The sequence below is a fragment of the Diaporthe amygdali genome (genome assembly GCF_026229845.1).
Source record: "Diaporthe amygdali strain CAA958 chromosome Unknown NODE_8_length_1307975_cov_65_857355, whole genome shotgun sequence".
Lineage (NCBI taxonomy): Eukaryota > Fungi > Ascomycota > Sordariomycetes > Diaporthales > Diaporthaceae > Diaporthe > Diaporthe amygdali.
In genome coordinates, this window is record NW_026517028.1 from 1,000,510 (window position 1) to 1,027,109 (window position 26,600).

General features: G+C 53.3%; 6 protein-coding genes across 6 annotated transcripts; 3 read left to right on the plus strand and 3 right to left on the minus strand.

Annotated features, from left to right (window-relative positions):
- Nucleotides 1-2,316: 2,316 nt before the first annotated feature.
- J7T55_013549 (ifrd domain-containing protein) lies at nt 2,317-3,630 on the minus strand (the record flags this gene model as incomplete). Its single annotated transcript, XM_053141354.1, has 1 exon — nt 2,317-3,630. The coding sequence occupies one exon, from the start codon at nt 3,628-3,630 to the stop codon at nt 2,317-2,319; it is 1,314 nt and encodes a 437-aa protein (XP_052995889.1).
- A 2,027-nt stretch (nt 3,631-5,657) lies between these two features.
- J7T55_013550 (uncharacterized protein) lies at nt 5,658-8,060 on the plus strand (the record flags this gene model as incomplete). Its single annotated transcript, XM_053141355.1, has 4 exons — nt 5,658-5,688; nt 5,867-6,027; nt 6,081-6,262; nt 6,320-8,060. 4 exons carry the CDS (start codon nt 5,658-5,660, stop codon nt 8,058-8,060), a joined length of 2,115 nt encoding a protein of 704 aa, XP_052995890.1.
- A 2,264-nt stretch (nt 8,061-10,324) lies between these two features.
- Nucleotides 10,325-12,858, plus strand: J7T55_013551 (conitate hydratase; the record flags this gene model as incomplete). The annotated part of the gene is made up of 3 exons (XM_053141356.1): nt 10,325-10,369; nt 10,426-11,270; nt 11,328-12,858. 3 exons carry the CDS (start codon nt 10,325-10,327, stop codon nt 12,856-12,858), a joined length of 2,421 nt encoding a protein of 806 aa, XP_052995891.1.
- A 1,214-nt stretch (nt 12,859-14,072) lies between these two features.
- On the minus strand, nt 14,073-15,638 carry J7T55_013552 (uncharacterized protein; the record flags this gene model as incomplete). The annotated part of the gene is made up of 1 exon (XM_053141357.1): nt 14,073-15,638. One exon carries the CDS (start codon nt 15,636-15,638, stop codon nt 14,073-14,075), a length of 1,566 nt encoding a protein of 521 aa, XP_052995892.1.
- Nucleotides 15,639-17,770: 2,132 nt separating this feature from the next.
- J7T55_013553 (uncharacterized protein) lies at nt 17,771-20,443 on the plus strand (the record flags this gene model as incomplete). Its single annotated transcript, XM_053141359.1, has 7 exons — nt 17,771-17,893; nt 17,955-18,092; nt 18,149-18,259; nt 18,318-18,464; nt 18,523-18,893; nt 18,949-19,111; nt 19,295-20,443. 7 exons carry the CDS (start codon nt 17,771-17,773, stop codon nt 20,441-20,443), a joined length of 2,202 nt encoding a protein of 733 aa, XP_052995893.1.
- A 463-nt stretch (nt 20,444-20,906) lies between these two features.
- J7T55_013554 (wd-repeat protein pop3) lies at nt 20,907-22,112 on the minus strand (the record flags this gene model as incomplete). The annotated part of the gene is made up of 4 exons (XM_053141360.1): nt 20,907-21,329; nt 21,407-21,902; nt 21,988-22,009; nt 22,091-22,112. The coding sequence occupies 4 exons, from the start codon at nt 22,110-22,112 to the stop codon at nt 20,907-20,909; spliced, it is 963 nt and encodes a 320-aa protein (XP_052995894.1).
- Nucleotides 22,113-26,600: the final 4,488 nt, after the last annotated feature.

The following is a 26,600-nucleotide window of genomic DNA, read 5'->3' on the forward strand; positions in this document are numbered from 1 at the left end:
AACTCAAAAAAAAAGGTCTCTCGGACGGGAGGCCCTCCTCTCCGACCTCGTCTGTCTACTGTACAGTGGACTACCTAGTCTAGATACAGTACTTGGGTATTTAGATACAGTGTGTCCCATGAGCGCACATGAGCGCACAGCCTGTCACGCCAGGATTAGAATGAGGATTACCACAGCACCATGCTCTCTCTGTCGTGTTCCTCCGTTCGGATGCCCAGGTCAGGTCGCAGCAGATAGGACAGGATGGACAGGATGGACAGGGAAGATGCGAGGGCGGGAGGGCAGGAGGGCAAGTTGGGCAGACTGGGCTGGGATGGCTGGATGGGATGCCGGTGGTAAAGGGTGGCTTGATGAGCTGGCAGGGCCGGCCGTGCTTCTTGGGCCGACCAATTGGTCTTGGAGCACCGTCTCCCGCGCAACGAGTGGGTGCGGCTTGCTGCAAGGACAAGGGGCGCAGGCACACTCTCTGCGCACCTCCAAGTCCAGTCCCGACAACCTAAATCGGTGATCTTTGTTACCCACTTGTTACAGCATGCACCGAGTCGCTTGCGTATACAGTCGACAGTATACAGTACCGGCTCGACATTCCTACTGCCGTGCGAGGTAGGGAAATGGAGAGACAGAGAAAAAAAAGCTTTCCTCCCGTCCTTGAGTAGCATCGCTCGCAAAGTCTCTGGCCGGCGAACACCGCCTTTGCCTTTCACTGACTCTTGAGGCCGTTTCAAAAGCTCGCCCTGTAAACAAACAACTCGACCAGTCGTCATCCTGGGGAAGAGCAGGCCCACCTCCCCGCCCCAGGCCCGCACCGCAAAGCCTCCTCACGGCTCGAGCACACCTTGCAATCTCGACTTCTGACCCGGCGACCGTCGGCTCCCGACATGGAGCCCCCAGTCCGCCCCGTCCGCCTAAACCTGACAACCGTCACCCACCAGCTCCAACAGCTCGGAATGGGCAAACAGAGACGGGTCATCTGGGCCTGCGGCAGACGGCCAGACCTGACATGTCGAGTCCGACTGGTCGGTACCAAATGGCTCTCACCCTGACAAGCCTCAGAAGATCACCGCACAGCACCATAAGACCATCCAGTTAAGGATAACCCAGGTATATCACATCTGTCAAGCGGGCCTTCTCCAGATCCGCTGCCTCACCTCGAGAGCTAAATACAAACCGCTACTGTGTACATGGGCCAGCAGACTACTTCGAGTAGAGCCCAACGCCATACCAACTACTCGCTCTGTCCCAAGCTGCCAAGCTAACGTCCCAACAGATAGGCGGTACAGGCAGACGGACGATCTAGACTACAGAGCACACCAGTGGCAAAATGGTGGTTGTCACTTGCGTGGTGCAAGACGGTCGTACCGGCCAGCAGATTGTCACTGAGCGGTAGAGACATATGGTCTGCCGGCTCTGGACATTTTTCCTGGGGTCCCACATCCCACGCGGCGCCCGCCCGCTGCAGGGCCTTTCCCTTCATCCACCCTCGGTTGGCCTCTCGGATCGCCCCGTTCGGGCACACGGGGGCACCACTCGACCAAAAAGAAGTTTCAAGCAGGTGGTAAGGAAGATAGATCCAGTTTCGCCTCCGTCCGGGCACTCCAGTGGACCGTCCCGTGACTCCCGTCTTGTGAGACCGGGTCTGTCTAGACGTCCATAAATGAGATTTGCAATTCTTCCCTGTCTGTAAGTCAGGAAGCACCGCCTCGGTCTAGAGCCTCCAGCACTCGAGAAGATATTCCCTAACTAGCGGATTTCCTTCTTTCCCACCTGCCCTCTCCTCCCGCCGACCCGTCTTTCCCCTCTTGCGAGAAAGACTTCGTGTGACTTGAAATGTCGGCAACCTGCAGCGTGCTTCCGCAACATGGGCAATTGAGGATGATGGGCAGGCAGATGTCTCGAATCGGCACGCAACTGTCGTAAGGAGAAACCTGCAGCGCCATGGACCTCGGAGAGGCGCCTTCGCCCTCTTGCTGCATGCATTTGCTGGGGCAGTGAGAGAGACCTCCCCACATACCGCCAATTCGAGTCACACAGCCAGCGCATTCACTACGAGAGAACCAATAAAAGTATAGTCAAAACGGTTGATTGCCGATGCGTGTATATCTACCTCATGCAAAAATCACTGCTAGGAAATTTTAATCTAGGGCAGCGTGGCCCTGTTGTCGTGTTTTTCCCGCCAATAATTACCCTCCTCTAGCACAGCGCTGTCGCCCTTCTGACTCCTTGGATATCAATTTTCCACACAACGCCTGAAAGATAATGCATATTAGGGAAAATGCAGCTCATGTTGCCGCGGTCACTGTAGTCCTCACCCACTGATCAGATCATCTCCTGCACAATCTCGTTCTTGGCGAGATGAGTAGGGAAGCCTCCAGCCAGGACGGTTCTCAGAAAGTCGACCTTGGCCGACAGCGCCCAGCTGTCGATTGTCAGCTTGTCCTTGCCGACGCTGATGGTCTGCCTGTATCCAAACTCGGTAACGTCACCGCCATGCGAACTGACGACGGCGTTGCCGCCCGTGTGCGGGTTCGACGCAGCCCATCCAGCGGTCGAGTAGCCTGGTCCCTTGCCTCGTTCGAGCCCGGTCGCGATGCTGTTGAAGTCCGACTTGAGGTGCCGTCTGTCGCGCTTGGACATGGATTTTGAGCCTCTCGAGGCCTCCCGCATCTGCTGTGCCAGTCTCTTGGGGTCGTATTTGAAGTTCATTTTCTCTCCTGAGGACTCCTCGAACTCGTTCGCGCTCTCGAATAGCAGTGCGATGTTGTTGCCGGCGCTGGTCTGCACGTAGGCGTCTGTGCTGTCAAGCTGCTCCACGAATGCGTCCATGGCTTGCTCACTCTGATCGGACAGGTCCTCGAGGTGCGCGGCCATGAAGCCCCAGCTCCGAAGAGCGGCGACAACCACGTCTGCGGCGTCGGGTGCACCCACGGTGTGCCCATCGCTCTCGATGATTTCGATCATGTACTGCATCATGTCCTCCGCGGCCTCTGTCGAACCGTCGCCGTACATGGCCGCTACGGCAAGGGCATAGAGCGCAGCCGTCTTGACTTCTTCGGCATCATCCTCCTCGCAAGCAGACTTGAGGCTTGTGACATACTGGTCGAGGACTGTGTTGGTAGGGTTCGTGAGGATCGTCACCGCGAGAGCCTTGAGCGCAAGCGTGCGTTCGGTGGCGCTGACGCCCGACTTGACCGCTCTGACAAGGCCAAGAACCAGGTCTTTCATAGGCGCCTCTATCTCTGACCGGGTGTAGTAATGTCGCGCCAGATGCAGATACGACTTCAGCATATCCTCCCTCTCTTGGTTGCTTATTTTCTTGCGCTCGCCAGAGCGGCCACCAAGGGCAATTTGCGACACTCGCGCATTCACGCGGTCAACCCAGGCACGGCCGGTGCCGTCGTCGTCGCCATGGTCGGAAGCCCCTGAGGTGGTGCTCATGGTCATCATGTCGTCGAAGTCAGAGTCGCTAGACCCTTCGTCCTCGGAGGCGTAGCGGCTAGGTGCGCGTGAGCCGGCGGGGGAGTGTCCAGGGGACGTGATTGGCGTCGCGGACTTTGAATCGGGACGTGAGCGCGCTTTGCGGGACATGGTCTTGCCACTCTCAAGGAGGGCCTTCTTTCGGAGGTCGTGCATGTTGGCAGCGGTGAACCGTGTATTGTGGTCTTAAATACTCTTGCGATGATACAAAAGCGGACGAAAGGGTGGCTCGTGGGGTCAGCTATGTGCTGTTGTTGTCCTCAAACAAAGTAGAGGCGGCACGGTACGGTGTGTGCTAAGTATGGGAACGATCAAATGCTCTGTGGTGTTGCGATGCAAAGACGGAAGCGGAAACAAGGTTTGTAGGTAGAATGGTGCTCAGAACAAAATCCATGGGTGTTGATTGCGGGTGTTATGGTTTTAAAAAGCTGCGAAGCTACTGTAGAGACTATGCGCCTGTTTAGTATGGGAAAGGGGGAAAATATATCTCGAGAGTGAAATGAGCGGGGGGATTTTGAGAAGCGCACATTTTGGGTGGTGACGGAAGAAAACCTGGTTACCTCCGCAGCGTTGGGCCACTCAGATCCGCGCCGAAAGCGATCAAATCTGCACAGTTGTGGTAAGGCTACTGTGACATACGGTGTGACCCGTGTCTGCCGCTTCAGTCCGACAGGACCAAGTCACCTGCCCGCCTCAGACTCATAAGGTCTAGTACAGTCAGGATGCCTAGTGTTTCGCATGATTGTTAGTTTCTCGGTCTCTTGATTTGCCAGAAAGACTGCTCCTGTCCGACTCATCTTCGCAGCAGTGGCAATAATCTCTGTTTATAAAGCGTCTCCTAGTGACGACATCCAGTCAGGCTTTCATCAGTCACTGCCCCCCACCTTTTCTGTCGGCCCACCTCCTGGACAGCACTGTGGGTCACTGATATACAGTACTATGGCGGGGCAGCCGTGTTCCCGTGTAGGGAGCTGGCCAGTGCAACAACAGGGGTCTTAAGTGATTGCAGAGGCGCTAAGCTGGAAATCGACTCGTTTGGCTTGTGCCCGTCCGAGGTGGACACTGTTTCGTCCTGCTCTTTGGACCGCAGTCACCGCCTCCGTAATGTCGAGGATGAGTGAACAGGTAGAATTCGAGGCACGAGGATAATTAACAGCTATGTCGAGATTATCCGGCCCCCAAGGCTTTAAGTTGGTGGCGTATCCCAGGAGGTATTTGCAGCCCAGCTCACAGTACAAATGATAAGCACGTTTGCCCATCCGTGAACTTAGTTATCGTATGACTCCACCAAATCCGCGGGCAAATGTGATAGCTGCCTAGGCACAGTATTTGGGAGCTCTTGAAACGACCCCGCTTGCCAGCACCCGGTGGTATAACGTAGATTGGTGAACTGAGCATCAGCCACCCCTCATACTCTTGACTGCGGCAAGTCGACCAACCCACGCAAACAGGGCGAGAGTGCTCGTGGCAACAACAAGGGAGTGATCGATTGTTAGTGAACTGTGAAATCAGCATCTCCCCACTCTGCCAACTCCAAGACATCTTCCGCCTTTTGAGAGCCTCAGCGCGGGGGAGATCCGCAGCACATGAGCAGCTGACGTGCTGAAGGACGAGTTGCCCGCCTGCGCCCCTAGGTATCTAGGTATACTGTATAGCTGGACGGGCCTTCTCCTCTTATCAGGCCGTCCGCAGTCGCTGCCTGCCTAGCCGTGCACGACCGCTCTTTCAAGCACTCAGCCAACAACAGCACGGCACTGCACACGAGGAAGGCAGCTTGAGTGGATCCGTCACCTCCCTGCCCCACCTTCCACCCGCACCTCTCTACTTGACCACCTCCATCTCCAAACCACCGCCGCCGTCCTCCTGCCTGGCCTTACCTCGACTTCGACCTTGTTGACGCCGTCAATCTCCTCGACTCCTAGCTCGTCATCGTCTCTCTTCTCCATCACTGCAGTCGAGTGTCACCTCCGCTACTGCTCTTTTTGGAGGTGACCGTCTCCAAGTCTTCGAGTCCATGACCTCGCCAACCTCGGGCCTCCTTATCTAGCCTGACAAACCGCTTGTGTTAGACCCGACAAACAACTTCACCGGAGCCTTGTTAGACTATCCTTCGGGCCATTACCATTGCCTTCTTCCTTGCACCTCACTCATCACCGCAACTTTACTACATAATCCCACATACAATGGCCGTGAACGTCGGGGACGAGGAATCTGGTAAGTCCAACATCTTTGTTTCCTCTTTCTACCCCTTCCCGCTGTCACCCACTGCATCGTCCTTTGGCAACAAAGCCTATGTCGGGCTGTATTCTCTAGAGACACGTTCTAAATGTTGCAATGTGGACAGTCCTCATCATTCTGTCAACCAGAACCCCCTCAAGTGTGACGCACCCAGAGCGCCGAGTCGTCCTCACCCAGTCTCGACCAGTACTGAAGATCGGACGCTCAAGCAATCGTTCTTCCTTGGGCCTGACCCCAATGCTCAACAACGGATACTTCGACTCCCCCGTCATGAGTCGAGACCACGCCGAAATCATAGCAGACATTCCCGCTCATGTTGGTAACATATTCCTGGAGAGGTTGCCTGCCAAGTAGCTAACCAGTCCCAGGTCATCAGAATTCGTGACGCAGGCTCTATGCATGGGACATATCTCAACAACGAACCACTCGAGTCCGAGGATGGCCGGCCTCTTGTTGCCGGTGATAAGGTCACCTTTGGCGTGCCGGTCTACCGAAACCAGAAGACCTTCCAGCCTGCTATCGTGACAGTTGGCATGGAATTCCAAAATGCGTGAGTCCTCCTCGCTATATAAATCCAAGCAAGAAAATTGCTAATGTTGCGTTGTAGTGGGCAAGCGGATCACTCCCCAAGCCGAGTCTTCACCGTTCCGGACGACTGCTCGACTGACGAGAATGAGCCTTTGGATGATAACGCACCTCAGAAAATCCCTACCTACATTTCTGAGCAGGAGATTAATCCTTGGCGGGAAGAGATGGACGAAGATCATCCAGAGGTGCGCCAAGTTGATGGTGTCATCGAAATTGATTCTGAGTCCGAGTCCGATGCTCCTCTACATGACTGCATCTCCATTACCTCAAGCGATGATGATCACTTCACTGCGGATGTCGCGGACCTGACAATGGGATATCAGGACGATGACGAGTCAATAAGCTTGACGGATGATGAGCAAGGAAGCACTGCACCGGCCAGTCTCATGGACTCTATCGATCTTGACAGCCCTGGTCCACCGATGAAAAAGATACCTCGCTCGCCATCCTGGAATAGTGTGTCCACGGATTCATATAGTGAACATGCGGAAGAGCCACCTCAATCAGACCATAATTCCGAAGATGAGCAAGGCGTCTTCCTATATGACTCGGAGTCCGAGGAGATGGATGAAGTTGATCCCATCGATGTTGACTTCGATTCTTGCTCGGAACCAGCCAACAATCAAGGCCAGTTTGTGCCATCACATCCAATTCATCTGTCGCACCCAGGTCCTTCAGGTCATCCCGTCCTACCATCAATCTCCACAGCGGTCTTCTCTTTGCCGTACATCCCGGAGACGCCGTTTGGTTATCAACTCGCCCCAGTAATGCAGCAAGCGCCGCGTCACCCAAGCCCGTCGGATGCCGTTCTGCCGGTCAGCCGTCGTCACCACGGGTCCGAGGACGATTGTGGCGTCACGGTGGAGAGCTCGGGACGCAAGAGCGAAAAAGCTGATGTCTTCGAAGCCCGGGAAGAAAACAAAATCAGCATGGCTCGTTCTAGCGCGTTACTCGCTACGGAACCTAACTCGGTTGTAGAAGCATCCTCAAAGACGGCTATTGAGGAGAGCACATTCCGTCCTCTGACCGAGAATCTATGCCCTTGCCCTGCATCTTCATCCACAGAGGTTGGAAAGCCATCTGATTCTGCACCATTCAAGGATGCTTTCCCAACAGCAAGCCCACAGCCTGCAGCTTATCTTGCTTCCGTATCACATATTTCTAAGGGACCCGAGGAGAGTCAAGGCAGCCGAGGATCAGAAGATTTGAGGAGTCCCTACGGCCACGCTTTACTGAATTCCGGTGAGGCCTTCTTGAACGCACCTCTCGAGGAGACTTTCGAGGTGAACCTCAAATCTCCGGAAGCCGTCGATCTTGGATGGACAGCAGCTTCTGCCGAGGAATTGTTCCAAATGAAGCAGTTGGCCCAGATTCGACCAGACAAGGCGTCGGGGTCTTCGAATCCTCAGGATGCACCTGTCATTACCGAACGCACAAAGGAGGCAAGTGGGTATATCAACAAGCGCAAACGCAGGGCTGTCGACATTTCGGAGGCGACTGACCAGGAACTATTGTGGCATGAGCAATCGCCTGCCACCCATGAGCTCGCGCCTAGAACCCCTTCCATCGCGGAGCCAGAGATCGAGACCGACTTGTCGAAACTCTCGTTCCACGCCACACCAGAGCAGGAACCCACTGCGGCAAGGCCAACAAAGATGAGGAAAATTGCTGAGAGGATGGGGTACGCTGCCCTTGGTGGCGCCACTGTCGGTGCGATGGTTCTGACGTCGTTAATCTACACTGCGCCGAACTTTGCCTGAGCGAATGTTGGCATGCGCATCCATTCCCTTCCGCCTTGTTGAAACGTCTGCTTTCATGGTCGTTGATCAGGTTGAGAGAGGGATTATTTCTTTTTTCTTTGTTTTTGTGTTTGAGGATAAGCAGGAATGGCGTTGACTGACTAAACACTTTTCCCCCTAATGGTTGACTTTGTGGTAGCTTCGATTGGCTCTGGGCTCGAGCAAGGCCGCGTGATATTCTTCCGTTCTCAGGATTGTCTCCAGAAGAAAGGACAAGGTTTCCTATGAGTGGGTGGGGCGAATTTTCCGGCCTCTATTCCGACCGCAACAGATGATTATGAACAACTTTGTCTGTTTTCTTTCCAGGTGTTAGGGAGATAGCTTTCAAGCTCAATGCCACGATGCTCATCATGAACCGATTGCCACTTGCTGAGTTTGATGATTTGCTTGCCGCCATTCTATTCACAGCTCCCGGGAAGCTGTATAAATACCGGCTTGCCACAAAATTATATTAAGAAAATGCATCTTCGCACCAGCATGCCAAGGCCGAAGATGCCCCTAGGATGCATTCATCACATAGCTATGCTCAGTCAGACCAGCGGGCTTATTAAGGCACGAACACAGTTTCGGAGCCATTTGATCAGCCCCTGAGTGCATTCAACCGATGCGCGGGACTGAGACAGAGATACTTGCAGCTATTGATGGATCATGCACCGTCCATTGAGAAGTCAACATAAATATCCATAAGAATAAAATCACGGTTGTAAAATATTCAGAAACTTGAATGGTTGAAGCTTCATAAGGTTGCATGATCCCTCATGGCAGACTGAAGTACAGTACTGTTCTATGGGCCACTAAGCGTTTTGGAGTGTTTTCTCTTTTTTGTTGGGGGGGGGGGTGCGGCAGAGACTATACCCAACTTTCCTTCAACGTATTTGTCTTCCAGTTCCGGATGATACGAGACGACTTTTTATGTTTCAGCGGACCTAGGCATTCACAATAAGATGGACATAATAAATAACATGACCCGATGGAGGAAAATTGTTGTGTCGCAGAAGCCGTGTTGATGCGGAAAATAAAAAATCTTGGCAGGTCAAGCATCCGCAGAAAGTAAATCGGAACCTAAATAGCTTCGCCCCTCATCACTCACAACGTCCTTTGAATGTAGGACGATGTTCCTAACTGAGTTGGTCCCATTGAGTTCATACTACATGGTAGACTGCAAAGTATTTGTCTTGATATCAAGAAAGGTAAGTTGCCAGCCGGCTTTGACAGCAAACCAGGCTCCGAGGTCTAATTGCTACCATAATCCACGCAGATGAGGGGCATCACATACACTATTGGAACAACACCGCCACGTTCTCAGAATTCACGACACATCATTGCGGGAACCCCTGTGACTTGCTAACTTCCCTGTATAGAAGGTCATACAACCGAAAAGCACCATACAAGAGGTTATCCCAAGGAAGGTTATCCTAAGAGAGGCTATTTCATAAAAGGTTATTCTACAGCTGGCTATTCGCCAGCTCTCCATTTTTCTTTAACTTATTAATTCTGAAATGAAAAGAGATACTGTGGCTGCGAAGCGGACACCCGAGCTTAGGCTCACTGATATGTATCACTTTACAAACTGTGCTTAAGTACTGAGTTCTATGTTGAGATCTTGCGATGCTTGCAAAGCTAGGGAGCTGAGCCCTAACGACCTCGGTAGGTAAGCAGCGCTGTCAGAATACATTGATGCTCAACTTGAATGTATTGCGCCTATTGATGCACTACAGAATGGTTCCCCTCTCTAGCATGAAAAGTCACGGAGAATGCGTGGGCTGTTAACTATGAATATGCCTGGAGCCCTGGATCTAGTTGCCGCTCAACCGCCTAGTTAATCATTACCAGTTGGCGCCCCTCCACATTGTGATGGTTAATATCCCAGCTCTCGCTCGAAGCCACTTTAGTGCTGAGCACCGAGAACCGCCAGAGATTCCACCAAGCAACTGCTCTACAAGTCTTTCAGTCGACTGAAAAGAAGTAAAAGTCTCAAACTCACCGCGAGTGCTTTCTCAATTCTGACGCAAGACGGATTCTTCGCAAGGGTAGGCCAGATGCTGACTATAGATGTGCTAGTGATTGGTCAAAACCCCTGCTCGGGTATCTGGGGTGCAGACGGGAACCGGCTCCGCACTCGGCGGCCCCAGGGTTCGCTCGCCATTTTTTGGGGCCAATTTTTTTCCTCTTGAGAAAACGCAGAAGAGTCATTCTCGACACAACCACATGTATTCCCGGTCACAATGAGGTCAATTGAAGTCGCCAGACGCTCAGGAGCGTTGGCGAGGGTAAGCCATGCCCACGAGACCCTGAATAGCAGCCCGAGACTGACAATTCTTGACAGGGCGTCCTCCAACGACAACAACTCCGTTGCGCCCCAACTTACACGCCGACTCGCCGCCTTCTTTCGACTGGTCCTGCCCTGCCTCCTGCGTACGAGACGCTCTACACTAAATATGCCGAAGTCAGGCGAGTGCTGGGCTCACAGAGGCTCACGCTGGCTGAGAAGATCCTCTACAGCCATCTCAACAATGTCGAAGAGAACCTAATGACCAACACCAACAATGGCCGTGACATCCGAGGGAAAGCGAACCTGCCGCTCAAGCCCGACCGGGTGAACATGCAGGACGCTTCCGCACAGATGGCTCTGCTGCAGTTCATGGCGTGCAACCTCCCCCAGACCGCGATCCCTGCGAGCATTCACTGCGACCACTTGATTGTTGGCGAGAAGGGCGCCGACAAGGACCTGTCTGCCGGCCTAAGCGCAAACCAAGAGGTTTTTGACTTCCTCGAGTCTGCGGGAAAGAAGTTTGGAATCGATTTCTGGCCACCTGGAGCCGGTATCATACACCAGACTGTGCTGGAGAACTATGCTCGACCGGGACTGATGATGCTGGGCACTGACAGCCACACTCCCAATGCCGGTGGTCTCTGTACCATTGCTATCGGTGTTGGCGGTGCCGATGCCGTCGAGGCCCTTGTTGGAGCACCTTGGGAGCTCAAGGCCCCCAAGATCCTGGGCGTACGCCTGACGGGCAAACTCAACGAATGGGTCTCTCCCAAGGACATTATTCTGCATCTGGCTGGCAAGTTGACCGTCCGTGGTGGAACTGGTTTCATTGTGGAATATTTTGGTCCCGGAGTCGAGACCCTCAGCTTAACTGGAATGGCTACAGTGACTAATATGGGGTGAGTACAAGGTTCACCGTTACTCTGAGTCGTGTCTAGGTTATTAACATGTTCTAGTGCTGAGGTCGGCGCAACAACTTCGGTATTCCCCTTTACAGAGGCTTCCGCGAGGTATCTCGAAGCCACCAGGAGAGGTGATTTGGCCAGTGCGGCAAAGATCTTCCAGAGCTTCCCTGGGGTCGGCAACTCGGAAGACGCGTACTTCAAATTCAAGGCCGACGAGGGTGCGGAATACGACCAGCTTATTGAGATCAACCTTTCGGAGCTGGAGCCGCACATCAATGGACCGCACACACCAGACCTGTCAACGCCTCTGTCCCAATTCAAGAAGACAGTGCAAGAGGAGCAGTGGCCTGAAAAGGTCTCCGCAGGTCTCATTGGCAGCTGCACAAACAGCTCGTATGAGGACATGACCAGGGTGGAGAGCATAGTCAAGGCTGCCGAGGAAGCTGGGCTGAAGCCTGCGACAGATTTCTACGTTACGCCCGGTAGTGAGCAGATTCGAGCAACTCTAGAGCGCGACGGCGTTTTGGAATCCTTTACGGGCGCGGGCGGTATCGTACTGTCAAATGCATGCGGGCCTTGCATTGGACAATGGAAGCGACGTGACGGTGTTGAGAAGGGCACGCCAAACGCGATATTTACGTCCTACAACCGGAACTTCCGAGGCCGCAATGACGGCAATCTCGACACCATGAACTTCCTCGCCTCCCCTGAAATAGTCACTGCAATGGCGTTTGCCGGCTCTACCACCTTCAACCCCATGACAGATACGCTGAAGACGCCAGACGGCAAGGATTTCCGCTTCCCAGCACCAAAGGGAATGGAAGACCCCAAAACGCCCTTTGAGTTCGGCAACGAGACATTCAAGGTTGCGTCACAAGCGCCGGACCCGAACGTCCCAGTCGCCATCTCTCCCACCTCAGAGCGTCTTGCCCTTCTCGACCCGTTCGAGCCATTCCCTAACCACGACCTCACCGGTCTGCAGGTCCTCGTCAAGGTCAAGGGGAAATGCACGACCGACACCATCTCTGCAGCAGGCCCGTGGCTCAAGTACAAGGGCCACCTGCCCAACATCTCCACCAACACCCTCAACACAGCCGTGAACGCGGCCACTGACGAAGTGAACGCGGCGTACGATTTCGACGGCAGCAAGCACACCATTCCAGACCTTATGAAGAAGTGGAAGGAGGAGAAGCGAGAGTGGCTCGTCGTCGCAGAGCACAACTACGGCGAAGGGTCCGCAAGAGAACACGCGGCCCTGCAGCCGAGGTACCTGGGCGCCAGGATAATCGTCTGCAAGAGCTTCGCGCGCATCCACGAGACGAACCTGAAGAAGCAGGGCGTCGTGCCGCTGACGTTCGAGAACGAGGCGGACTACGACAGGATCGACGCGTGCGACGAGGTCGCGACGGTGGGGCTGTACGAGATGCTGCAGAACCAGGGCCGCGGCGACGTGCAGCTCAAGGTGACGAAGAGGGACAGCGGCGAGGAGTTCCTGGTCCCCGTCAGGCACGCGGTCAGCAAGGACCAGGCGGGCTTCATACTGGCGGGAAGTGCTTTGAACCTCCTCTCAAAGGGAATCTGAGTAAGCCTCTTTGGATGGGGTGGTGAGAAACAAAAAGCGTACCAAAAGAGATTCGGTCAGGATACCAGGGAAGGCTTGTGTGCTTTGCGAAACATCGAAATGTGTATATGAAATGGCGCATGTATCTGACAGCTTGGGCGTTGCTGGCTTTTAACAATGGAAAAAGATTCTAGTGGTTTTGAGGCCTGCCTGTCGGAACGCGATCCAAGCGATTTGAATTGGTGACGTCTCGCTGCGACATTGTTTGTGTGATTGAAATAAACGGCTTGCCACTGTGACATCGATGGCATAGGTCCCTGACAAAAACATCGATTGTAAATTTCGTATTCATCGCAGATATTGGGTGCAGATGTGCTATTTGCCAGGCATTTGTTTGTGGACAATTCTTCATGGTAGATCGCGCCGTGTACACAGATTGTTTTAAGATCTAGAGCCTCACGCCAGGCCTGACCATGAGCCACGAAAGGTATTATTCAGCGGTAAAAGTACAATATTCGGACGAAAGCATTCCAAAGGGCCGAGTGATGGTGGGATATCCTGGTCCCGATGTGAGCAGGTGTAGAAATCGAGACACCACTGTTTGTTTCCTGTGATGGTTTGTCCGCCTGGCTTAACAGCCTCGCGACTTAGATAGTCGCGCTCTGTGCCTCCTCGCACCTATTAGCCAGCCCGCAGGAACAGGGTTAGGAGTGGTACATGCGCGTGTATATGAGTAGGCAGCCAGCCTCACCAGCAGAATCTGCTTTGAGAAATCTCGATTAGTCTATAATATGCTAGACTAATTTCTGCTTCATTGTGTATGTTCTGATTGAATGCTATGCTGGAGGAGACCGAGCTTGCGCCTTTGAGAGACATCGGCTGGGCCCGCTCTCATTAATTCAATTGCAGCCTTCCAGCCTTCCAAAGCTGCGCGAATTTGATTGCTGCTCTTTCAGCCCACGCAACCACAATCCTCCCTTTTCAAGCTCTGCGTCGTGCAAATGGCAGGGATTTCTTCTTTAGATCGCGCTATCGTTTGCCATCTTTATGGTGGTCACGACAGCCTTGAGGTCAAGAGGAACAGCCCGAGGTCATCGTAAATGAGCTTCCCCTCATGCACAACTATAATGTTCACCCCACCACAGCCTAGCGCCAGATTAATGTACATCATGTTCCTTGAAAGGAAACAAACATCCTCACCCCGAATGTTTGTAGCAATTGCAGTCGAGCTCATCTCATATGGAAGGTTCTGTATACCTCTTCAACAACCTGTGGTTGCCATTCAAGCCTGCCACAGGCTGCACTCCCGGCGCAACATTGGGAATTTCCGAGTTCGTGCGGGCTGCCGCGCCAGACGGTTCTGGCACCACTTGTGCCGTACCCTGGTTTCGTCTCCTATACGGCCTCTTCTTTCTGACAGGCGATGGTTGTTCACTGGCCTGGGGGGTTTCATTAGGCCGGGCACCGTAGTTTCGGCTGTGATGATATCGCATCGCGCTGAGCCAAGCCTCATCGTTGCGGACGCGTTCTGGCAAGCTCTCTTCCCATTCATCGGGACTCTCCTTCAGTCTCTGCTCTCTCATTCGTTGCGCTGCTTTTCCAAGATTGGCTTTGCGTCCTCCGCGAGCTTTGATCTCCTCATCCTTCCTCTCATACCATGCATCTGAGTGAGGCCGCGTCCAGTGTGTCCGCGGGTCTATATGTCCGTAGAAGACGTATTCTCGCTTCCCTGGCTCCTGCTCCACTGGCGCCGCAACTCCTGGAGGTGGCTGAGAAGACCCCTCCTGTCCATAAATGAATCTGTCTAAAGCCGAAATGTCATGGACCTCCGTCAGGCGCTGCCGCTGCTTCTCGAGCGGCGGAGTTCGTATGACCGACTTCAGCCCTCCATAGGCAGATTTGGAGATCTTTTGGCTCTTCTTCGCCTTGACGGGGGCGGGTCCGCGGCCCTGTCTCTCAGGGGCTATGCTGTTGCGTGCGCTTGGAGAGCGCCAGTCAGTATGGCTCAGGATAGTCGGCTCCGCGTGCGAGCCCCCAAATGAAGCTTTTCGCGTATCGTTGCTACTGCCGTTTCTAAGTGGGTTTATAGTAGGTTCGAAATTGAAGCCAATACCATTAAGTTGGCTTTGATTCTGGTTCGCATCGAATCGAGGAGCATGCCCTGCTATCTTCCCTTTGTCCCTGTCTGAGTACAGGAAACCGGTGCTGCCATTTGGCAAGGGCGAGCCGAAGTTCCGCGCAGGTAGATTGCCGTACGAAGGACTCCGATCTCTTGATGGTAAATCAAAATTCCGCTGCGAGACTCTTGGACTAGACTCGTCATTTCCTGGTGAGGATATGCGCTGTCTCTTCCTTGAAGGGGTCTCTGGCGACTTTGGAGGCTCTGGACGTATCTGTCGCAGAAGAGATGACTTTGGTGAGATATGAGAGCCGTTGGCAGTTACTCGACTGGCTGCAGACTGGCTGCTACCATTGGTTCTTATGCCGTTCGTTTTCGAAGCAGTAAGCAGGAAGGCTGGCTTAGATGCAATGGACTTCCTCGCGGTGACCTTCGCGTCCAATTGCTTCCGATTGTGCAAATTTGGTTCTGGGAGGCGCCCAACTATTTGCGATAGACTTGGCCAATGCTGCTTCTCGATGCTTTTGGACACTTTGGGGGAGACAGGACGCATGTGAAAGGGACATGCTGGGTAGCCATTTGGAACGAATTCTTGGCAGCCCGGAGCAGTGCACCTTGATCTTGTCACCGGTGGGCTGTCTTCAGCCGTCGGCAAGAACGGATTGCTGGGAAAACCGAACATAGTTGCGGTCGATCTGTTAGGTGGGAAAGACGGTGTTCTACTCTGGGCTTCTGAGGGACGCCTTGCCTGAATCCCATTGTTCCTATGGAGACAACGCGCACAGGTGAAGCTGTGGGAGGTTCATTAGCTTTTCGTTCCCAGTCGATCTACTGGGTCGTTTGCTAGGATTGTGGTAGGAATGATGCTGCGGAGTCAAGTAGGCAGGTGCAACTATCGATAGATTGCAAAGTAGAAACGAGGGGCTGAACAGATGAGTCCATGCCCATCCCATTCAGATAATAGGGCGGTCAGGCATGGCCTTTTCCCCCCCTGACGCACTGGCGCACTGTTTAGTGATGCTGCCCGCCGTAGCTGAGACTTGACCAGGGGGATAAGAAATGATATGCGATTTTCTGTCTCCCTCTCATGGCAGGAGCATTGTGTAATGATCGCTGGTTTGGAAGCACATGACTAGAGCGAGGTAGTGATCGAGATGTGTGATGAGGGGTATGTTTTGGCGCCAAACCACACAGGCACAAGGCCAAGCCAAATGCGTGTACTTGCTCACAAGAAGGGCTCCGGGGTGGCAACTCACCATGAAGGATCCTGCGGAAATGGACGAAGACACGCAAAATGATAGTGTCGCCTGCATTCGATGCATCGAACAGTAGTCTTGTCGACCTGCTCAGGACCGCCGCAGATCGGGCATCGGGACCCTGAGGTCGGGTCGGGATGGACGCGACGGCTAGCCATGACCTCAATTAGCGAAAGAATCCATGGGTTGAGATTGAACAGGGTTGAGATGCCAGTCCAGGCAGGCAGGCGTCTCAGATCTTTTCAGTCTTGAAGTAGTCGTCACCCTGCGTGCGGCGACGGTTTCGTGGAGTTGCCCGAGTCAAAGGAAGTGAGGTGGGTGAAGGAGTAGAGTGTAGTGTGGTGGCGGGCAGATTGTTTACGCGCAGCCTTTGGCCCGGCCTCATGGAAGCAGTGGAAGGCTGGGCTCCGATAAGCGGTAGAGAGTGTGTTGATGTACATCCAACCTGACACCAGCAAAGCGGGTATCTGGGGCTCTGCAGGATGACGATGACCTCTTGCAGACAGGCAGAAAAATGCACTGGGAGCACGAGGACAACGTGAGGGACAGGATTTAAAAAACGGGTAGGGCTGAAGCAACCGACGAAACCAGAAGAGCATTGCAGTCCGACCTTTTACCATTGCGCATCATTGACAAGGCCCGCAGGGACTCCAAAAAACAGGTGGGGAATAACAAAGTGCATTAGACTTTAGGAGATGCTCAGTACATACCGTGTGAGTGTGCGTGTTTGTGTGTTTGTATGAGTGGGAAAGGTAGAAGGATGGAATGTGATGGGATGGATAGACTAGTATGTTGGTTGTATGTATGTATGCAAAGTTGCAGGTTTGTGTGAGATAATTGAGGGTGAGCAGCCGTGACTCGAGTCAGGAAGCGAGCGAGTCTGTCGAATCAACCTGGGTTTGATACAGCAGGACTAGTATAAATCCCAGAGCCCAGAGCCGGGGAGGCAGGGTAAGGAGATCTGTACGGATCAAGTGCGAATATACTCAAGACGCCTCGATGGCTGGTATCATCGAGTCCAACTCACACAAACGTGGACACGGCCGCCTGAGAAGCCTCCAGCACAGCTGCTTGCTTTGAGGTCTCAACCTGAGTTAATTCGGGTCTGGCAACCGATGTCGCATCCGCGAGGAAGGGGAGGGCAGACCTGGAGTGAAGAGAGAAGACGTGAATGTTTGAGAAAGCCAATGCTTGCCTATTAAATTGTCAGCCCTGCGCGCGCGCGAGAGAAGAGCCAGGTGGACCCGCGGGCATTGATCACCTTGACTAGCCTTCTGCCCCTCACCACCGCCCAGGCCCTGCCCCCATTGGGTCTAGCGCTTCGAGCCCGTCGCGCCAATTGCTGGCCGTAAATGGGCGCGACCTTGTCCTCAACCCTGAGCTTGGAGGAACGTAAGGACCCCAAAGAGACACACATCTGCTATCCAAGTTGCTATTGTGTCCTCTGCTTCCAGAATATCTTTACATCCCTACCTCTGCGAACTTGCCTTTCTCTCACGCATCCTTCTTCTATGGGTAGCCAGCCAGCACACCTGTCCAAGCAGGGTGCCTTGCCACCATGGATTTCCTAAAGTCCGCCGTCGCATCTGCAATTGCCAAGGGCCCTGCCTTCCCCTACTCGTTCGGCGACATCGTCGATGTCGACCAGTCCATATGGACCCTGCACAATGGCACGAAACGTGTACGCACACAAGGTAGACTATCTAGGCACGAGCTGAACAAGCGCCTGACAAGTACTACAGGAGGACGGATCAAACTGCAGCATTTTCTCCTTCGACATCACCGCAAACAGGTCCCGACTACCGCTTGCGAAGAATGCGCTGAAGAAGCTCCGCACCTTGCGGCACCCCGGTGTGATCAAGGTTTTGGATACAGTCGAGGTACATCTCCATACCGCCTATCGGTAGACACTCGCGACTGATCGACCGGCTGTTAGACCGACACGTACATCTACATTGCGACAGAGCGCTTGGTTCCTTTGCGCTGGCACGTCAAACGGAAGAGCCTCAGCCCCGAGACCATGAAATGGGGCATATATAGCGTAGCGGTATGGCAAGACATTTTTCGCCGTGGATCCACAGGCCCATCAGCTGACAACTTCCCAGCGGACGCTCAAATTCATCAACGATGAAGCCTCTTCGATCCACGGAAACCTGAGAGTCGGGTCCATATACACCTCAGAAAGCGGAGAGTGGAAAGTCGGAGGCTTCGAGGTCTTGAGCAATGTTAAAGGCGATGATGCCATCATATATGTGCGTGCTCTCGAGGAATTATCTCTCATGCCACCAATACTGACCGTTACCACGATAGACTTATGGAAGCATGGTACCCGATTCGGCGAGGTATGCGCCTCCAGAGCTACAATCCGGCTGGGATGCCATTAAAAAGGCTCCTCATTCCGCCGTTGATTCTTTCAATTTGGGCACATTGATTTTTGAGGCATTCAATGGTGACTATTCCGGCGGGAGTCAGGCTGGCCAAACCAAGAACATACCTCCCAGCATGCATGCGAGCTACAAGCGGCTTGTCAACAACAACCCGAAAGCTAGACTCAGCATCGGCCATTTCATCGAACAGGGCCTTCGTCGCGGTGCATTCTTCGACACAGCGCTCATCAAGTTAACTGACGGAGTCGACAACCTGGGCGTCAAATCTGCCGAAGAGCGAGAAGCATTCCTCAAGTGCGTCATTTCAATTCTTTATCTTTAAGCGTGCTTTATATTGACAGAGTTACAGTGATCTCGACCAACTTACAGACGACTTTCCCGAAGACTTCTTCAAAATGAAAGTCCTGCCTGAACTGCTCAAATCAGTCGAATTTGGCGGCGGAGGGCCAAAAGCCTTCAGCCTCGTAATGAAAATTGCGACGAAACTTTCAAGTGACGACTTCGACTCGAGAGTAACGCCTGTAATAATACGGCTCTTTCAAAACCCGGACAGAGCCATTCGAGTATGCTTGCTGGACAATCTGCCTCTGATGATCGATAGACTATCGCAAAAGATAGTAAACGACAAAATATTTCCGAACCTGGTATCAGGGTTTTCGGATTTAGCACCAGTTGTCAGAGAACAAACATTAAAGTCTGTTCTCACCATCATCGGCAAGCTCTCTGATCGCACTATAAATGGGGAGCTGCTGAAGTGTCTTGCCAAGACTGCGAATGACGAGCAGCCTGGTATTCGCACAAATACGACTATTTGCTTGGGGAAGATTGCTAAAAACTTGGGAACTTCATCGAGGAGCAAGGTCTTGATTGCAGCATTCACGCGCTCTCTCAGAGACCCTTTTGTTCACGGAAGGAATGCCGCACTTATGGCACTTGCTGTCACAGGAGACTGTTTCTCTGACGAAGACATCGCGCTGAAAATTCTCCCTGCCATCTGCCCTTCTCTGATTGACAAGGAGAAGATCGTTCGGGACCAGGCAACGAAGACCATGGATATTTACGTGCAGAAGATAAAGAAGGCCGCTGAAAACATGCCTGACACCGTTCTTCCCCCTCAACAGACTGGTGAGCACGCAGGAGCACCGCGCATGGGTACTCCGCAACCAACGGAGTCTGCCGCAGCTTCATGGGCTGGTTGGGCTATTTCATCATTCACCAACAAGATATCCACAGCTGCGGGTGAAATTGAGCCATCTGCGTCAAACGGCTCAACCCCAGTCGCAGAGGTGAAGCGTCCTGTGCTAGGAACCACCTCGTCAGCGTCAACATTACACCGGCAGGCTATGAAGTCGCCGCAACCTGCCTCGTCGACCATCGCAAAAGCTCCGGCGAGCAACTCCGGCGCTGAGTCCTTCTTTGCAGATGTCGAGACGGCAGAGGACGAAGGAGATGCTTGGGGCGACATGGGCGACATGGACGACGACGATAATCTCGCAGATGGATCAACAGCTGCAAATGATTCCATGGCCTCATCGGCCACCTTTCCTGCAGCAAAGAAAGAATCAACAAGAAATATCAGCAGCAGTGGCAGCGGGAGCGCACAACCATTCGGCGAGGATGCGGAGCCGGACTTTGCCGGGTGGCTAGCCGCACAACAGAAGTCCAAGGGTAGCAGCAAGCCGTTGCCAAAGGGGCTCAACAAAGCAAGCCCGGCGAACGGCAAGTCAGCGACAAGCAAGAAACCAATATCCAAACCTGCCGCGAAGCCGGCGCCGGCCAAGAAGATTGATCTGAAGCCGAAACAAACAGATGACGATGAGGACGGATGGGGGGATGGGTGGTAAACATAGATGGTAATGTATATTTATTGTTGGCCCGGTTTGTATACGGGTGGACTAGCGTTCTTTTCGGCATACGTGTAGTAAGGAGTTCAGGACGCTGGTTTGGGAAGCAGTGCCGCGGGCTTTAGAATTGGACTAGCTGTCCCGCACTGGATATAGGATGGATAGGAATAGCACCGTTTACACGCAATTAAGTGACCGAAAAAGTGAATTGGTGCACACTATACGAATGGGCCCCAACAACGAAAATACCTTGGCCAAATATGCCCATTACCAACGCCGTCCTAACCGTCCCATGCGATGGTTCAACCCGAACCTTGCACATAGCACCAAACCTCCAAGCTCAGAGAGTGAGCTTCGGCTCACAGGTCCTCTAGATGGGCCCTTCCATTTAACGGGGCCATTGATCAACCTGCGCTTCCTTTCAAGACGTACTGCACCCATTCAGTTGACTCCGAAAACCCTCCTACCTCGCCTCCGAATAATCATTCAGAGCCACACATACCGCACCCCGGTGATGTCCGTTATACTGCCGGATGATCTGCTGGCTGTGCAGCTCCCACAGGCGCGCGTAGTGGTCGGAGCAGGCCGTCACCAGGTAGGCCGAGTCGGCGCTGAAGGCGCAGTCCCAGACCCACCTCTGGTGGCCGGTCAGGGTGGCCTCGAGGGGGAAGGCGCGCGGGAAGCCGCTCTCGTCCGGGCGGGCGGCCTCGTCGATGTCGACCTCCCAGATCTTGGCGGTGTGGTCGGCGGAGCAGGTCGCCAGCTTCTTGACGTCGGGCGACAGCAGGATGCGCGTGATGTACTCCTTGTGCGCCGAGAACTGCGTGATGGGCTGCAGCTCGGTTCGGTCGAAGGTCTGGATCAGGGACCAGACGAAGACGTTGCCCTGAAGTCCGAGGTTAGCAAGTAAAAATCTAGAGAGCTCGGTTGTCGAGAAAAGGTGGCGGGTGGGGTACGACATACATTGTTGTTGGCGGCGCACAGCAGGGTGCCGTCGGTCGCGACCGTGACGCTCGACACGGACACGTCCTCCTCGGGTATCAGCTGGTGGGAGCAGCTGTTCTCGGCGAGGTCCCAGACCCTGACGCTGCCGGACCTGTCGCAGCTGATGATCTCGCCCTGGTTGGGGTGTATGACGACGTCGTTGGCCGGGCTGCCGTGGTTGTAGCTGCGCTGGATGGTGCCGCTGCGCGTCTCCCAGATCTTGACGGTGCCGTCCTCAGAGCTAGTGACCATCCATTTGCCCTCGCAGTGGAAGGCGACGCCGGTGATGTTGCCTGTGTGGCCCTCGAAGGTGAGCAACGGGTTCGGGTTGGTCGACTTGATGTCGAAGAGCTTGACCGTGTGGTGGCCGGCGGCGGCGAGGAAGCGCTTGTCGGGCGAGATGCACAGGCGGTTGACCTGCGAGTCGGGGTGCTGGATCGTGCGCGAACAGATGCCTGAGAGGGCCTCCCAGAACCTAAAGGGATCAGTCGCAACAGTCAGCCAGCGCTCCGGTGCCGAGGCGGAGAGAGAGGCGGGCGTGAAGTCGGTGGTGGGCTTACCGTATGGTATGGTCGTAGCCAGCTAGAAAGGCGGCAGGTCAGCCTAACGGTCGCGCCATTGAGTGAGAGGCGGAAGCCCAAGCGGGGCGCAGGAATTGCTTACCAGTGCAGAGAATGACCGACATGTTGTCTCAAGGACACTGTCTGTCCATCATGGGCTCGAGACAACCTCGGCGAAGGGACTGTTAAATGTGCCTGCAGCTTGTCGGAGCTTCAGGTCGGATGAAGCCTTAGTGGGGCAATGTCGTTTGTGAGGCTCAACCCCAGGTCGGCCCCTAGTGACGTTTCAGCGGGGACCGTCCCACCAGCTGGGCTCAGCTACAGCTCTTACAATTCTGGGCAAGTCTACTTTGTATTGTGCGCACAGGTAGTTTAAGTCCATTGATAGTATTCACCTCAGCCTAACGTCTTCGTCTTGACCATAGCTTCGGATCTAGATCTCTTTAGGGATTTGTATGCTACCAATTGAACAAGTTACTGCTATGTACCTACTCCTACTCTGATTGTTACTTGCGTATGTTCAAATTGGCTATAGTGACTCGAATTGTAACTCCTCAATCGCTCAAGCCTTACATTGATAGAAGCAGCATTCGAATTTCAAACGAGCCAGCATCCTGGCGCTTGATCTGGACCCTTAGCACAAGAAGTATCAACATCTTACATTTTTACTCGGAAACTTATAATTTGTACAGCCAAAGGGTCACGGCTCGGTCGAGTCACTGCTTTCGTGACCCAGAGAATTAAAGCTTTTGGAATCTTTGCACGCTTACGTACGGAGGTATTGCCATGCATTGTAGTCACTTGAACTGATCTGTTGGCACATTTATCCATCTTTGGCGCTTGATTTGACCTCAGAGACCGACTCAATACATCTTAGTATTTTCTTTGATGTATGCGTCGGCTGAGACGGGATTGCTTGCTTGTACTCTTTGCGTCAATAGCGCATTTGTCGCGTTTGTAAAGGACTCTGTGCCATGTGCTCAACGTTGGAGATGATCTTCCTAGCTGGATCCTTCAGGACTTCTGGTTTCTACCCGAGATTGCGTCAACTAATGTTTTGCGAGTTTGCGCAAGGAAGATAGCGGCGGCTAAATTCTTGGTACATTTCATGGAATGAGCCTCGACAGGCGACAATAGGCTTACTGTATTCCTGAACGATGACCATTCTCCCGAATTTGGTTGACCACGCTGTAGCGCCATTGCGCAAATCGCGTTTCCCCGACAAGAATTGCAGTACACGTATGCAAGTCATTATGTGGAGCTGTCACGCTGAGTGGCTCTGCCTTCGCTACTCCATCTGCTCGAATATGACGGCTTCAGACTAAACCGACCTTGTGCCCTCTGTAGCTTCTGTCTGAACTATGCCATTAGGCCCCTTCCAGAGTTTCTCTCTTATTTGGTTTCCTTTTCTGCCTTTCGCGCCCTACCCTCTGATTAATGCAACTGCATTGGCAATAGTCAGAGTTCAGTGCGGGCCTGCTGCTGATCTTCCGCAAAAGATGCTTGTGACTTCACATGTACTATGAAGGGCGGCAGGACGGGACTTGTTTGTCACACAACGCAGTGATTGACAGCAGTGCATGACCATTCTTCCGACATCCCCGTGAAGGAGGGTGCGTTGCGCTCGTATTCTGCATGCGTCTCCATCCAAAAATGGTCCGCAAATGCTCGAGAATGTGGTCACTTTGGCAAGGGAGGAATGGGTAATTGCATGGGATCCAGTCTGCTGGTAAAATCTATGCATACGTCGGCACAACACGATGCAGCCCACAGCACAAGTGCACATCTAGACGCATACCATTCGTAATCAGCCGGTTGGCACTGGTCCTGCAGAACCAGGTGACCTGAATTATCTAGGAAGTGTGTGTCGGCGAGCAATTAACGGCGCCCAGTTCGGCGACCATGTTCTATTCTAACTCAGAATACTCAAAAGATCGGCAGTCGTTGTCTCGATCGAAAATCTTTCATGGCCTTCGCTTCACGAATACAAAGACTTGCATTGTTCCAGTACATTCGTAGCTCACGGGACCGTATAGATATCTAAGATCTTCTTCTGTTCATTTCACAAGAATCCTCCACGAAACTTGAATACATGGGACCTCGGGTGCTTAGTGCAGACAGGAATCCGCTTCACAAAACATGGCGATGAAGGAGAGGGGTGAGACCACGCTTCCAACCAACTGTTCTCGAAGCGAGTCCTCGAAGCGAGCAACCACGTAGCACTGTGGCGTGGGCTGAAAGATTCACGGGTGCGAAAGAGGAAACTCGGATGTCACATCGCATCCGTCTCACATGTATCGCTTGTAGACAACACAGCCATTTCCACCCTGGAACTTGACGTTCTGACTGCTCGTCCACCTCATCAGAGACATCTTCCTCTGCTTGGATGTTTCTATTCCCGACGCGAAGCCGTATGGTGTTCCCTCGACGGCCTTGTCGATGAGCTACTGCCAGACGTTGGCTGTCCGCGGTAGGCTCTCGAAGAGGTGGTGACAGTGCCGACCTGGGCACATCCGTTTGGGCATCTGACCCACTGCAATGCCTCAAATTAACTGCAACTCCCTCTGATCAGGGCCATCAACAGGCGAAAGGCTATGCGGTGTTGTTTCGAAAGGCTATGACCAGCGGTTCGGCCTTTGAAATAGTCCAAAAGAGCTCATGTGCCTAGGACTCTTGCTTACTTGTGTGCCACTCCCATTACAGGTAGGACACGGTCTAGGACGACCTCAACGTTAGACGAGCAGCTATGAAAAGGATTATAAGCAGCAACCTACTTTCCGCCCAATTTCCCGTATGTCCAAACACTTCCCCGGCAATTCGAGCACTCCACAGGATGATTTCCACCAACGCATCCGCAGGTGTAATCTCCGGTGGATGGAAGCTTTGGGGCGTTGCCAGCAAAATATTCGTCGGACATTCTCGGCAGGCCAGGGAGTAAGATGTTGTTGTTTTCAATACAAATGAGCAGGAACAGCTCTTATATGGGATTCGGCGTAGCTGGACTTTTCGATCTTCAAGGAGAGTCTGCGAGGATCTCGTCTACCTGGGGTAATATGAGGAATTTGGTCCGTTTAAATAGAAGTGTCAAGTCACACTCGATTACCGAGAAGCCCAGACGGCTACTTGCTGATTACAAAAGCAAGGGATTGATTTTTATAAGGAGCAGCTCCTTAAATAAACATCTTCATTGTGCCCCATCTAGCTGGTGATTTGTCACAACCTCACACAGCTACCCACCATACAAGGGCCAAGGTGGTACCATAAATTGTTCAAGTGACCGCATATCCGAGTCAATTGCACTTGGGCTGAGGCTGCCTCACACGGCAGGTTATCAGGCGGCGACAAAATGAGGCACACTTTATGGATGCCCTCCGCGTCGAATTATAAGTATGAAGAAGGTCTTCTGGCATCAAGTCTGTGGGACACAATGTGCAGATGTCATGATATGCGGGAGATGAAGAGCAATAAATCTCATCAGATCTTAATAGACCTTCAATCTAGGCTGCCCGGGTCGGAATGTTGAGCAGCACCTCAAACACCACAAATCTCGAGACGTGTCAACGCTATCCAAGATGCCTTCCGAGATGTCTCGGATGCCTTGTTTCTACTCGAGCTCACCCACGTGATGGCTACGTCCCAGACTGTCCCCAGCGATGGCCCGCTCGGGCAGGCCCATGCACTCCAGTCTAGTAGAAGTGCGCATGCCTCTATCTCGCAGCATCGAAAAGTCGATCAGGTGCAGCGCGCTACCTGGGGGTTCCTGCAGCTATCCGCGCCGAGGCACAAGCCGCATGTTGGAAGCACCCGCCGAAGCCAACGGAAGGGCTCGAAACTCTGACACGTCGAAACAGAGCCCCGCCCGCCAACTTCCAAGTTCTGTCTGCCAATTTGACTATCGGTAAGAGAATACGTGGGTGCTTGCATGCGCACCACGCATTCTTTAGCTCTGTGAATATGCTGTGGAACAGTTTGCCCTAAAGCGGTGTAAATCACAGTGGTACCGCGGGACTCGGTTGTCTACCGTCTCCTGGTTCGAGGCAAGAGGTCAGCCTGTCATTGAAAATGATGGCGTAGAACAGTCCACACGGGAGAAAGTCAAGACTCCCTTCGCTGAGGCAGGGGTTTGACGGAAAGGATGAGTATAAACGGCACTGAGAACAACAGATCCTGGACGCCTGTGTCCCCAATGGATTCGGATAAGACGAGCGGAACCGGCCCTGTTCAACGATGCCTTCAATGTGCCGGCCCGGCTCGCTTGAATTGTGTATCCTTCAATGTTGGTCGAAGCGAGCATCCCAGACGCGTGAGTTAAGCGTCCCACCATCCTTGCTCCTCCCGGCGGGTCGATTCACCGCGGCTTGTTCTTGTTCTAGAATGTCACTGCCGAAGGATCCTCGGTACAAGAGGTTGCCGTTTCACACCACACTTTCGTGCAATCGCCTTCTTTGAAGCACCCACCGGGAGCAGGGAATGCTTCTCCGATCACCCGTCCGGTAAGCCTCGCGACCTTGCTTTTGCACACGCTCGCGGCTTCTGCAGATGCAGTGCAACCATCTATATGTCCCACACCAGCCCTTCTGCTTAATGCAGAGGTAGCATTCCTTTTCGTTTGC